At 43.5% G+C, this 14,988-nt stretch overlaps 1 protein-coding gene across 1 annotated transcript in view; it reads left to right on the forward strand.

The window, feature by feature from the left end:
- Positions 1 to 14,988, forward strand: part of KIF13B (kinesin family member 13B) — a 428,508-nt gene that overhangs the window by 363,092 nt on the left and 50,428 nt on the right. The window contains exons 37-38 of the mRNA XM_029596896.1: positions 5,710 to 5,827; positions 8,322 to 8,455. Coding sequence (XP_029452756.1) covers positions 5,710 to 5,827; positions 8,322 to 8,455 — 252 coding nt within the window. The remainder of the gene's footprint in view (positions 1 to 5,709; positions 5,828 to 8,321; positions 8,456 to 14,988) is intronic.

The following is a 14,988-nucleotide window of genomic DNA, read 5'->3' on the forward strand; positions in this document are numbered from 1 at the left end:
ATTTATTTATAACTTTTTCTATGCCGAAGTTCAAATAACAGAGTTAATTATCAATCCGGTTTACATTACAACCAAAACAGACAGTAACAAAAGTTGTCTTACATAGAACAAGGGAGGAAATAACTTGGGTGCAACTTAAGCAAGGGGAAATGTAAAGTGTCAACTGAAAGAACTGGAAAATTTTTAGGGATAATAGGCAAACAGGGAGAGAGAGGATTGGCAGGAGGAGGGGGGGTGGAGGGAAGAAGAGTTATTACAGTTTTAATGGGGATCAGATACAAAAAATAGAAAGCTAAGGCGGTGAAGAAAATGAACTTAGGAACCTAAGCTTGGGATGAGAAGTTCCGTGGAGGTAGTAGTGAACGGCGAGTGGTTATGGGAAAGCTTGTCTAAACAGTAGAGTCTTAAGTCTCTTTTTGAAAGTGATTGGGCATTGTTCCAGCCTGAGGTCGGGAGGGAGCAAATTCCACTGTTTGGGACCTGCGGAGGAGAGAGCTCTTTTACTTAGGGAGGTCTTGATTGTAGGTACTTGAAGAGTGTCTCTCTGCGCTAATCTAAGAGGACGGGCTGAGGTATGAAGTTGCAGGGGGGTAGAAAGGTCCAGCGGTGAGATGTTAAGAATAGCTTTGTAGGTGATTGATAAAAGCTTGTAGAGGATTCTGAGTTTGACTGGGAGCCAATGGAGCTTCTTTAGGATTGGTGTTATATGGTCCCTTTTGTTTGTCTTGGTAAGAATCCTTGCAGTTGCATTTTGAAGCAGCTGGAGAGGCTTAATGGAGTTGTCTGGGAGGCCGTGAAGAAGAGCATTGCAATAATCGATTTTTGAAAAGATAATCGCTTGCAAGACTGACCTGAAATCCTGAAAATGAAGTCTTTTTAAAACTTGGAGTTTGAAGTAGCACTCCTTCACCGTATTATTGATGAAACCTGAGTAGTTCAGTTGATTGTCCATGACTACCCCGAGGTTTCTGACTTTAGGAGAGATGGTTGGGAGCGCTGTAAGGAGCGAGCTGCTTAGAAGAAAATTACCATCTTGAGTGATTAGTAGGAACTCTGTCTTGTCTGTGTTGAGTATCAGGTTGAGATTAGAAAGGAGGTTATTGATGGAGCGTAGGCAGATATTCCAATGCCGTACTGTGTTGTCCAGAGAGTCGTTTACCGGTATGAGGATTTGGACGTCGTCTGCATATACGTAATGTGTTAACTTAAGCTCAGAGAGGAGTTTACAAAGCGGGAGTAGATAGATGTTAAATAATGTTGGTGATAACGAAGAGCCTTGAGGGACTCCGAGGGTGGAACTGAAAGGAGAAGATTCTTTGCTGTTGATCTTGACTCTGTAGTACCTGTTCTGGAGGAAGGACTTGAACCAGTTTAAGGCTGTGTTTTTGATGCCAATCTCAGCTGGTCTGTCAATGAGACTTTCGTGGTTAACTGTATCGAATGCGGCAGTTAAGTCCAGAAGGATGAGCAGGCAGGGCTGTTTTTTTTCCAAGGTTCATGAGGATGTTATCCGACAGTGATAAAAGAAGAGATTCTGTGTTTCTGTGTAGGGATCTATAGCAGCCTGGCTTGTTCTGTTTTTCTTATAGGAGGTGTATTGATGTTTTAGGGCCTGATGTAACTTTTTTAGTGTTGCCTTTTCATAGGTAGGATTGCTACTGTTCGAGTGCTAGCACTCAGTTCTGTTTTGGTATGGGAGGTTTATTATATTGTAATGTAGTTTACTCATGGCCAAGCACACATCTGATTCACTTTACAATAGGCTTAATATCATATGGGTTCAAAGTGTTGTATTTGCAGGGTTATCTGGTTGGCATCACAGTAGTGTATGTAAAAACAATATAGATCATGTTTTGATATGTTTACCTCAGAAGACTATAAATGTCCTTTTTCATGTAAAATCTGTTATTATAAATGCACAGCTTGTAATTGTGTGTGGGGAGGGCTGGGAGGGAGGTTGTGCAAGGTAAAGTTTGCCTAGGGGTCTAATACCCTTGCACCAACCTGGAGAAAGTTTGCCACACACAGACCCTCACCATTCACCATTCTCCCACTTCTTCAGGGGGCAAATGCTAGGGAAATGTGGGCGGCAGGTGGTAGAGTTCCTGGGAGTGTGGCAAGGTTGCCAGCTAGAAATGTTATCACTGATCTGCCATTCCTCTGGGAACTCTGACCCCTGCTTCCACCCTCTGCAGCATTTCAAATCACCCAAAGGGCCAGACTCCAAGGGGAGTGCCATTGTTTATTCTATGTGCAGGATAGGCCCTGAAAGTGAAAAAAAAAAAAGGCCATTAAAAATCTACAGTAATGATATTTCTAGGACTTCTGCTTACAAGAGTTTGTTTTCAAAGCCTTCTCTTCTTGAAGTCATTCCTGTGAGAACATTGAGGTTGATATCCAAAGGCTTTGTCTGGGTAACTTTTTAGGTACCCAGACACCCCCCCCCCCCCCCCCCAAAATAAGAACATTTCCCTGTTCCCTTGCTAAGTTTAGTGCTGATATTCACTGATACCCAGTTGAAGTTAGCCAGCTAAGTCTGGTTGGAAAAATACTCGTCCTACAGTTATCCAGGTATGTCATGTGGAATGTGTGGGTAATGCAGTTGGGTAATTTTATCTGAATAACTTTCCCACAGACCGATACAGTACAGTGCGCTCCGGTGGAGTGCACTGTTAACCCGCGGTTGGACGCGCGTTTGACGCGCTAGCTTTACCCCTTATTCAGTAAGGGGTAATAGCGCGTCAAACGCGCGTCCAGTCCCCCCGAAACTAATAGCGCCCGCAACATGCAAATGCATGTTGATGGCCCTATTAGTTATTCCTGCGCGATTCAGAAAGTAAAATGTGCCGCCAAGCCGCACATTTTACTTTCAGAAGTTAGCGCCTACCCAAAGGTAGGCGTTAATTTCTCTTGGCAATGGGAAAATGTACAGAAAAGCACTAAAAACTGCTTTTCTGTACACCCTCCGACGTAATATCATGGCAATATTAAGTCTGAGGTCCCAAAAGTAAAAAATAATTAAAAATAAAAAAAAATGTAAAATCAGCCCGCGGCTCGCGGGTTGAAAACCGGACACTCAATTTTGCCAGCATCTGGTTTATGAACCCGTGGCTGTCAGCGGTTCCGAGAACCGACGCCGGCAAAATTGAGCGTTGGCTGTCAAACCCGCTGACAGCCGCCGCTCCTGTCAAAAAGGAGGCGCTAAGGACGTGCTAGTGTCCCTAGCGCCTCCTTTACCGCGGGCCCTAATTAGCATATTTTTATTTACTGTATCACAGAACACTGGCCTGTGCGCGCAGGGAGAGCGGGCACTCACCCGCTCTCCTGCGTTTCTGTATCAGTCTGCCACTGAATATTGACCTCATTTATTTATAAGACATTTTTTATCTGTCCCCCAGTGAGAATCTTATTTAAAGAATATGCTGTATTATTAGGGCAGGAGACTTTGCAGACCTTTCAAAAATGATGCAAAACCAGTATCTTTTAAGTAGAGTTTCAACTACTGTTAACTTTTTGGAAGAGTAAATTGTAGTGTCACCTCAGGAGAAGCAGATCTCTGATTATTATGTACAGCATGTGATGGGACTTTGCTGAGAATATGTAAAGTACTGAATTTTCTCCAAGGTTAAGAAGACTATTAAAGTAAATTAATACATGTAAGATTGCTTTTCCATCTATTACAAGAAGCAGGAATATAGCTATCAATAAGCACCATAGTTCCTGGATCCTCGTTTTATAGCTTCTTTTATTACAAAGTGGATGTGTTCCTTATGATTTCTGCCATGGCCAGGTTTGAACTGTGTGGTCAGCATGGGAGAAATGTAGTCATGCCATGCAGTGGGGTGAATTTTCAAAACATTACATGCATAAAAATGAGCATATACGCATTTAAGTAGCCTCTATTCGCGTATTCCGTATTTTATAAAAGTAAAAAATATGCACGCCTTTTCATTTTCACACACTCACACATACACGTGTAAAAAAAAGGGAGGTTTAGAGGTATTCCAGGATGGGGTTAATATTTATGCACATAAGTTGCTATTTTAAAAGATACTTATGCACTTCAGCCCTGGGGCTGAAGTAAGTTGCGTGCACCGGCCAACTTCCGGTGCGCGATCCCGGGCACAGTGGCAAATGGCCGCTGTGCCTGGAGCCTCTGACCCCGCCCCTGGACCGCCACACACCGCCCCTTTAGTAAAGCTCTGGGACTTACACGCGTCACCGGTTACGCACATAAATCCTCCAAAAATCCAGCCCATAAATTCTACTTTATTTTCACATCTAAAAAGGAAAAGTACGAACATTCAATGGATTGATACACATTCTGTCAATGCATTGCATGTATTCCGCATAAGCCTACATATGTGCACATGTTGTGGAGTAGAGGTATACATATTTTATAAAACGCACATATATTATACGTGGGAGTTATAAAATACTAGCATAGATCTGCTCACGGCCATATACACGCATGTATGCCACCACACACGTTTGTTTGAAAATTATACTTATAGTGTATGTGTCAACAGGGCATCCCCCTTTTCAATCTTTTCCCACTTTTAAACCTCCCTCCCCTTAAGCCAGGGCTTCCCAAACCTGTCCCGCGGAGCTCACAGCCAATCGTGTTTTCAGGGTATCCACAATGAATATGCATGAGGAATTTGCATATGCTGGTATGCAAATTTATCTCATGCATGTTCATTGTGGATATTCTGAAAACCCAGCTGGCTGTGGGGTCCCAGGGACAGGTTTGCGAAATCCTGCCTTAAGCCATGTCCAGATTATACAAGATCCCTTATTGCCCCAGGACTGGAGAGCAAGTTGTTGCTGTAGTAGTAGGAGGAGCTGTCTTCCTTCCCTCCCTCACTCACTCAAATGCGGCACTACCGCAATGTGATCAAGCCAGTGCTGTTCCAGTTGGAGAGGAAACTTGAGCTGGAGTCTCTTGAGCTGTTGTGGTTAAGCATAGCCCCATGACTCTCCCAAGTCATCATTATCCTAGAATACCCCATTTCTGAGGCTTTTGTATCCTGGTCCGGCCTTACAATCTATAAACTTTTGTGGGCATTTGGTGCTACATTGTTGGTTAAAGAATTTTATTGGTTTGCTCCCATGCAACTAAAAGCATGAATTCACAAGATTTGGAAAAAACTGACTGTATGTAAGTTGTTCTCAGGTTTCTTGAAGTGGTGTGCTGGAGAAGGTTTTCGGGAGTCCCTTGTTAAAATATTCTCAGGAAACAGTCACAGCCTAGAAAGCACTCACGGTGGGTTACAACAGAGAGAATGTTTCATAGTGCTGTTTGCTGTTTGTCTCACGCAAAGTTCAGAAGTCCCATTCAACACTCTCCAGATAATCAATTAGTTGCAAGGAGACGGTTAAATGAAAGCACACATAAGACAACGTCCAGGGGGGCAAAAATGATGAAGAAAAGCAGAAAGCCCCTCTGCTGTTCCCGGCTTACTGGGTCTTTGCTCCCTGGATCCCTAGCTACTGCCTAGGTTTCCTTCTTCCCTCCCTCACCACCTCCTGCTTCCTGGCCTCCACAATTAAGAACTAAAGAACAGAGCACAGACTCTGATAAAAAGAGCCCTGTTCCCTTGTACTCCCAGCCGGGAGTACAAGGGAACAGGGCTCTTTTTTTTTTTTTAAAGGATTGTCTCTCCATCCCACACAACAATATTTAATGTTTGATCTTTCCCCCTCCAGGGCCGATGGGAAAGCCAACAAGATGTGTCGCAAAGTTCAGCCAATTCCAACAAGGGGGTGGTCCCAACTCGCAGCTCCCTGGCAGGCTTTAGCCCGCAGAACCAAGTTCCTGAGCCAGGTAAGTACTATGTCCTGTGGTCAGCTTGCAACCACTGGTACCAGTAAGACCTTCAGCTCCCCTCCTCTTAAAGAACAAGTCTCCCATTCAGAATCGCAGAGCACTCTGAAAAGCAGAATTTCAAAAACCTAGTAACGGGCAAATTCAAATACAGGAAAATGGGTAGATTTGTTATTTGCCTAGCACAGTTTGTCTGTTATAGGCAGATAATAAATATTTTATAAATAAATAGTTCAAATACTTTAATGTTAAAATCATGCTGTGGACTGGATAGCGCCTGCAGATGGGTACAAGAGAGGGAGCTGGGTCTGCTGCCTCATCCTAGACCTTCATGATTCTTGTAGCACGTGCATACAAATGAAATTGCACCCCCTGAGTCGCTGGGGTGTACCAGTCTTGCTGGAACAGCAACAGATTGTTGGGTTGAAGTCAGAATTTAATGTGCTTATTCTATAAATGTCAGTTGTTCCGGACAGTCCAATAGATGTTTATTATCCAAACCCGGCTGCTGCATGGTCAGCTGCTTGTCTTTCTGTCCCAAGGGTGTCAAATTCATTTCTGTGTCAAGTCACATTAGAAAAAAATGTACCTGATGCAAACCGACCGGTAGGAGAGAGGGGAGGGCATGGGTAGGTGATGGACTGGGGGAGAAGGTTGCCCCCTTCCAATTTTGTGACTGGGGGAAGGAGGGCTTTGTATCTGTTTTGCCTTCCTTGTTTGCTGCTGCTGTTTCCTGAAGGGCTATATGAGAGAGAGAGAGAGAGAGAAGGCATTACAGGGAGATAGGAATGGGAACAAGAGAGAGAGACTGCAGTGGTTATAGAAAGGATATGAAAGAGAGAGAGAACAGTCTAGGGGGGTGAGATGGGCTATGAGAGAAGAGAGTAAATGGGGAAACAGTGCTTTTCATGTTTACATGTGCTTTAATAAAACACAGGTTCAAATATCAATAAACATACCATTTCCTAACGTGTAGCAGATGGTCTCAGGACCAATGGGTATAGTGTACTCCTAATAGCAGTTGGAGACGGATCAGATTTCAGTCTGACATCAGCCCTAGTACATATACCCCTGCAGGAAGTGCAGCTCTTCAGTATTTTCCGTCTCCATAGCAATTCGGGACTCTTTGCACACTAGCACAGCGTTAGAGTAAATTTACAAAGAAAAACCCAAAACAAGAAGAAATCTTACCTCTACAGACGAGCCCCACTCTCCTGCGGTGACACCCAATGGTTCCCTCCCCCAGTTGAGAATTCCGGAGGTGATTTCCGCTATCCCTCGGAGGTAAGCCTCGGTCCGGCGGCCGACCCTCACGGGGACCTAGCCCCCAACATCGGGTGAGGCTGAGAGGCATGCTTTTCTCCAACTAGAACACCCATCCTACCGGGTGTAAACGTTTCTTGGTTGAGGGCACTGGCGGTCTCCAGCTATAACCAATTCAACCAGTTCAAATTAATTAAGTTAACCAAGTTATAAAGTTAATCAAGTTATTCAAATTATTCAGTCATACATACATCCACAATTGCTTTTCGAAGAGCTGCACTTCCTGCAGGGGTATATGTACTAGGGCTGACATCAGATTGAAATCTGATCCGTCTCCAACTGCTATCAGGAGTACACTATACCCATTGGTCCTGAGTCCATCTGTCTACACTAAGGAAAACGAAATTATCAGGTAAGTAATTTCTCCATTGTGGCCAGAGCGCCAAGGCTGAATGATTGCCTTTCCAATTTTAGCTCAAGGCGGGTTACCTTTAGTAGCCCACGAGCAGTCTGATATTTTGGCCTTTCAATCAAAGGTGGGAACTCTTATTTTAAACAGGCCTTTGATCATAGCTGATAAGTAGTGGGTGGTATTGGCTTCTTTTTTTGTCTGTAAATAGGTAGGTTTATCAAGCGTTCATACGCTCTGTTTTAAGTTTGTTGGTTTGTTGGTTTGTTTTGTGCTATGTGTGTTGTATTTCTGGTACTCTCTATCCCATTGTGGGCTGTTTTGCGGATTAGCAGGTAGCAAATTTGCTAAAATAAATTCAAGTACAAGAAGTCCCTGCCCCATGGAACTTACAATCTAAGTGGGTGCCTGAAGCCATGGGGGATAGTGATTTCCCCAAGGCCAAGGAATGTCAGAGGAAGAGATGGGATTTGAATCCCGGTTTGCCTGGTTCCAGGAGCATTGCACTAACTGCTAAGCCATTCCACCTTCAGACTTCTCTGCCGTTAGTAGTACTTGGTGGCCCTGAAGGGTGTCATTGCCCTCCTACACTCCAGTGTCCCTCAGTACGAAAGCGTACTATAATGGTCATTTTTTCCCCCCAATTTCTTGGCACTGAAGACACCCCTCTCCAAAGTAGCAATGCTGTTGCCACTTGCCTAAACATCATTTTGTTGGTTATGTACGTGCACATCTAAACATAATAAAGCAAACTTCATATGAAAATCCAGTGTTTTATTAATCCTTTATCTCACTTTTGTTTTAAATTAAATATTATTGCAGGACTTAGCAGCCTAGCAGCCACCTACCTGAATCCAGTGAAATCTTTTGTGCCTCAAATGCCAAAGCTGATTAAGGCTCTCTTCCCTCTCAGAGATGAGAAAAAAGAGCGACAACCGTCTCCTCTTGCACAACAGGTACAAGAATGTGGCTTTTCAAAAAGCAGAGAAATTCTTTAGGCAATGACACAGTGGATCTCTGCTGTACCGCTCTGTTAAAACATTCTTGCGAGTTCTGCAGCATTGGCTGCCCCTGCAGGAGCCACTGGTGCCAAGCTTTACAAAGCATGCCAGGACCCCGGCACAATCTCCCGAATCAGGGCTTCATTCCCCAGGTCTGCTAGGGCTGGGGAGGCGGGCACGAAGGGCGAGGCAGTCATGGTCATCTTTTAAGGGTGATACCCAGTGGCTTGATCTGGGGCCTATGATTGCAGGGGTTTGGAAGGAGGCCTTGCGCATGGTTCCTGGCCAAAGACTGTTGCTGCAATGACCAGGGGTAGGTCCGTTGGGTGGATTTATAAAAGGGGAACAAAATCCATACGTAGATGGGAATGAAGGCTCAAGGCATCAGATCCCAGGCCTGGTTCCAGCTGAGCTGGAAGCCCAAAGGAACAGGAAGGAAAGTACCAGGCCAAAAAAACCAAAATGTTGGGGACGTGGGAGGTGAAGGACAAGAGAGAAGGAAGGAACAACAGTAAGTAACCTGGGTACAGGATGTTTGCATCTTTGTGTAGGCATGTGCAAAAAAAGGGTGGCTTGTCTGTGAAGGAGAGAAGCTGCACCTGTGGGTGGATAGTGATGGGGGGGGAGTTGTGAGAGAAACTGTAAATAGATGTTTATCTTTGTTCATTTAAGTTGTGGGGCATGTTCTAGTGGTGGTGTGCATAGTGGGAGGAGAGCAGGGATGCGAGCCTTTCTCGTGAGGTTATGTCCATATGTGTGAGGTTATGTGATGGGGTCTCCGCTTGTGTGAGGCTGAATCAGTGAGGAAGGCCGTTTGTACCTCTGTCCAAGGTTTGCTTATATAAATGTTTTTAAAAAAATTGGAAGGTGGGATGGAAAAGCAATAAGACATGAAACTGAAAAAAAAAATGGCATATGAAGAAGATGTAGCAATACAGAGAGAGAAAGTAGAATGAAAATGAATGAGCCTGAATACAAGAAAGATTTGAAAAATGTTCCCTTTATGATAAAGCAATTAAAATCTTCAGCTTGTGCTATAGTATGTGCTTTTGTAATACTCTATAGAAGTATGTGTTGAATACATATATTTAGATCTCACTGTCTAAGAGTTACTGTAATTGTAGTCCTTCAACATTTTACAAAACCATAGCTTATCTCCTGGGCTTGTAAATCAAAGCTCCCGGTTTCCTGTGGCAGCACATGGGTAGGTCCTTCCAGCAAGGGTTACACATTTCTGCAGTGCTCTTTTCAAGATTCTGCAGCAATTATGGAGTATTTCTGCCCATTAAAATCTGTCCCATTTTCCTTATCTTCCTTTGGTACAATAGAATAAGATTTTTTTAACCTGTGTTATTCATATCTGGAAAGTTTCATTTGTTCTTTTGTTATTACTTTCCTTTCTCTCATTCATTTTTTTTCCCCTTAGCTTCATACCTTTTTTTCTTTTGTCACAAGATGCAAATTATGGGTCAGTAACTGCAGCAATGGAAAACTGGGAGATATGGTTACAACAAAGACTTTAGTATTTTTGCCCAGTCTTGCTAAACCAAGACATGGGAAAGGGTACACCAATAGCTGCTTTCTGACTTATTGTTGTCTCAAGACCCTCAGCTTCTTTTTTGCTACATGTGCTTACTATGTTGTGACACTGACATTACATTAATATCCTCCCACCTGGAAATGGAAAAATGACCTCATGTGAGAGAGAAAAAAAAAGTCTTATAGAAAATGACTGATTTAAAAATAGATTGCACTGAGTATTAATGACTTCCATTTCATCCTGCAACACCAGTCCATGTCTGTAGGTCAGTCCCAATAGGTGGTTTTGTCCCCCCCCCCCCCCCCAGAAATTAGCAGAGCATGCTAATTTCTCCCATGACATCATCATAACCATACATAGGTGGTGCAGTACAGAGGAGAACCCAGTATACTCTGCCTTCAGCAGGATCTTTTGACTGGCACTCAAGTTGCTGGGCCAGGCCTCTGGTTTTACCAGAAGAGCAAGTCCAGTGTGAAGGGTTTCCGAATCCCAAAGGTGGACTTAATGGAACCGGGGAGGGGGTAGTGTGGTTGTTTCCTTGATTTGATTGAAAAAAATGAGTCCTTTGCTCTTGGCTTCAGGAGAGTTAACCTCAGGGGAGCGATTTTCCCCTGTCATCGTCTCTTCCCCCCCCCCCCCCCAACCCCACCCCCAGCAATTGCCATCTGCTTGATAGCTTGTATCTGAGAATAAAAAAAAAAGCTGTGCTATCACAGATGGCCTAGTTTTAGTCTGGAGACACTACAGTCTGAAAGCTGACTTGTGCTCATGGGGGGAGGGGGGCTGTTTAGGGTCTCTGGCGAATTTTTTTTTTGCTTCTGAGCTGCACTGAGAGGCACTCTGGAAATTTATGGAGATGCCCAGTCGTTGCTGTGAAGCCTGCGAATGTAAGAGATGTGCTCCACATCTGTCCAGTCTCTAGAGTTCCTAGGTGAGTGTTCTACAGCTTCTTGTAGAGCTATTGCTGTTCCCTTGCCATCAGAATCTGCTCCTCTGGTGGGCTGCCATTTAGAGCTAGAACAGGCTGAGGCCTCCAGCTCTTCGGATTTGGTGGAATTAGCTGCCATTTTGTCAGAAATTCCCATAGGGGTCTGCAGTTAGCCATGGCCAGGCCCAGCACTTGATTTTCAGGAACCCTTGAGTTTGGTTCATGAAGAGGATCCTCTCAATTCAACTCCTATTAAAAAGTTCAGTGATTTGGGGGGGCACTGTTCGCCATGAGGCGAGATGGACGCTGGTACCTGAAGCTCCTGACCACCCCCAGTATAATTGCTTTATTTGTGCAAGCAGCGAGTGTTAGTTTGCAATCTGGGACCAGCAACAAACATTCCTAAGCTGACCCAATGACTACACGAAAGCGAAATCCAGATCTGCAAAAATTCTCCTTTACTAAAACAGCAGCGGCAATCAGGCAAGTGGGACCTAGTAAGCATGGCTGCTGAAATGGGAGACACGGATGGCTCTGACTCAGAAGCCCCGATATTGTCACCTCACAAATCTGGCGCAAGCCAGCATTCTTTATCAGACATTCCCACAACTGCTGTAATGTGGGAATGGTTTATGGCACTGAGAGCAGAAATTAAGCAGCAGAAAGAAGAGATTTTAGCCTCATAAGCGGATCTTAGAGAGGATCTTGTGTCTCTTGGGCGGAGAGTGGATGAAATAGATACCAGGCTGGATGAGCAAGAAATTAACATCAATAAGATTTCACTCACCAAAAATCTACAACTACAGAGCTTTCAGACATCTCTGAAAAACTAGAAGATCTGGAGAACCGTTCCTGCCATCAGAATCTGCGGATAAGAGGCATACCGGAAAACGAGGAATTTAAAGACTGCATGGTAACTGCGAAGGCGATATGTGAGCATTTATTGAAGCAGGCATCTGATGCAAACCCCCCCGAGTGAGGAAAGCAGAAATCTTATGGTGCAGATTGAATGGGCACACAGGGCTTTAGGCTTGCGTAGAGAGAGCCGAGCACTGGACATTATAATTAATTTTCTGAGTTATTCACAGAAGGAGGAAGTTTTGAAGATAACCTGGAAACAACCAGTTTGGAAATGGAACAATGTGGAATTTTCAATGTATCAGGATCTGGTTCCCAGTACTTTAAAAAAAAAAAAAAAAGTTACGATCTTCGGGTGGCCACACAGGCTTTGCAACGGGAGGAGATTCGCTACAAGTGGACATTCCTCTTTTCGCTATTTCAGATCAAAGGTATCTCTTACCGGGTGAAAACGAAAAAAGAGGCAACTTCTGCACTGCGCCAAGCGGGGATCGAAATGAATTTCCCAGTGACGGCCCAGACTGCTGAAGCGGGAAAATCAGAGCAGTGCACAAAATGGCACTGAGCCAGGAAGCCGAAACGTCGTGCACAGACACCAGCAGCAGAAGATAAATGCGAAATGGCAGCCAAAGGCTGAAGTTACAGTACAGGACAGATGCTGGTCAGACTTAACATGGCTGAAATCATTTTCGCTGTAGTTAACTAGGGTCTCAATTGGTTTCATAATTCATATTTTTTCCTAGTACAGTTAGGTTATAATGTTGTAGGGCAACTTTAGCTGGGATATACAAACTGGGAGGGGGGGGGGGGGACAATGAGGAGCTGGCAGTCCACGTGCCTGACATGGAGACAATCCCCAAGTTAGGATCCGTGTGGGGTTGTCAACGGATCAGGAAGGGGAAAAGATTTATACTCGGGGGTGGGAAGCTGCAGAAGTGTTGAGGTAATATTTTTGACAGTCTATGGCATGCATGTCTAGGGGTTACCAAAAGCCAGAATTTCCTAAGGGAGAGAGGTAATTAAGACATCCATGGCTGTATTCTCTTAATTGGTAAGATATTTCACCTAGAACTGTAAATGATTCGTGTAGTTACAATTAATGTGAAAGGGCTCAATTCTCAGAGGAAAAGATTAATGCTCAGAAAAGAATTAATCTCTTTGAAAACTACCATTGCTTTTCTGCAAAAAACACATATCAGAAAGCGCCATGAATGGTGGTTAACCATTAAAGAATTTCCCAATGATTTTCTATCCGCTGCAGAGAAGAATGCTAGATATGCAGGAACTGGGATATTAATATCTGCTAGTTTAATATTTGATGTACTGCTCTTCATTCCCATGAACACGGTAGATGTATACTATTCAAAATTAAACTGGGAAATGATATCATAACTTTGCTAGGGGATCAACCCACATTTTATCAGCAAATTGGAAACTTGCTGGATAAACATGGGGAAGGTATTCTGATTTTAGGGGGAGACTTAAATATGACCTTGTGCCCAGACTTGGATAAATCCTCTACTAGTACTATGGCTAAACAGCCTCTCTGGTCTAAGGCATACAATATAATGCAATCTATAATGAGTGAGTGGGGGCTAGTGGACATCTGGAGACTCTTACACCCCACATCTTATGTCTATTCCTTTTACTCTAGACCTCATAATACCTATTCACCTATTGATTACGTGCTAGTGGATAAACACCTTTTGTCCCGAATACAAGAATCAGATATCAAACCTATAACGTGGTTGGACCTGTGTGGGTGGATATAGCGTTAAGAGGGGGTCAGGGAGGACACAGATATTAGAGATTAAATACAACCTTATTGAGGGAAGAGGACTTCATTACCACTATCAGAGAGAAACTAAAGGAATATTTTCACTTTAACAATAAACCCGCCGCTATGGTCAGTGCAGTATGGGAATGCTCTAAGGCGGTAATTCGGGGTCATTGTATTGCGAAATCCACAGCCATTAAGAAAGAGCGAGATGCACTCAGATCTAAAATCATTAAAGAAATTGCAGAGCCTTCCAGAGTCCACATGTGAACTCCAACAGCACCGCTGTGGGCACAATTAACTGATTTAAAAAACAGACTAAAGCATATAGATGATGGTACAATAGTACATCACTTAGAGCTGACAAAGCAAACTTACTTCGAAGGGAGCAACAAGGCAGGCAAGCTTTTAGCTCACCAACTTTAAAGCACGGATATCACAAGGAGTGATTTCTAAAATAAAAACTGGGCAGGGAAATCTAGTAACAGATCCCAAGGAGATTAGGAAATCCTTTACTGAGTTTTATGCTTCACTATATAACTCTGAGAAGAACATACCACAAGCCACCATTATTTCATATCTCCATGAGGTTGCACTTACCAAATTATCAGCAGAGCAACAACAGTTTCTTGATAGGCCTATCATGATTGAGGAAGTACAGACAGTTATAAAATCCTTAAAGAATGGTAAATCCCCAGGCCTAGATGGCTTCTCGGGAGAATACTATAGGGCATTGGTTGATATTGTAGCCAAAATTAATTTGCTCTAAGGTGTGGAACAGGAAAGGCCAGTGGACCAGATCGAAGGCCTTTTCTGCATCAATTGAAAATAAGGCCGCAGGAATCTGTTCCCTTTTCACCTACCATATCAAATCTATAATTATTTAGGTCTGCAAATTCATTTTTTCAGTTCTTTCAGCACTCTGGGATATATATATACCATCTAGTCCAGGTGATTTGCTAACATTTAGTTTGTCAATTTGTCCTAGTAAATCTTCCAGGTTCACTGAGATTTACTTCAGTTTCTCTGAATCACCATCTTTAAATATCACTTCTGGCATGGGTATCTGCCTTACAAGTTATAGGCCCACAGTTATGCTTTGGAATGTAATGCTTTTATGGTTTCTTCTTGTTTGGCAGCCACTAAGAAAAAAAGTGATTCTCAATACTTTAGAGAGGCTTCAGCTTTTGCAGGCTGTAGTTCTAGTTCCCCATTTAGAGAGAGGCTACAACCAGTATTCTGTTTATTTTGTGGTTCCCAAGAAGGACAGGACTTCCAGACCAATTCTAGACTTGAAAGATATGAACAGCAGTATCCAAATCTCTCATTTCAGAATGGAGAGTATTCACTTGAAGCTAATGGCGATTAGGCAGGGCAAGTTTCTG

The sequence above is a fragment of the Rhinatrema bivittatum genome, chromosome 3 (assembly GCF_901001135.1).
Source record: "Rhinatrema bivittatum chromosome 3, aRhiBiv1.1, whole genome shotgun sequence".
In the NCBI taxonomy this organism is placed as follows: Eukaryota; Metazoa; Chordata; class Amphibia; order Gymnophiona; family Rhinatrematidae; genus Rhinatrema; species Rhinatrema bivittatum.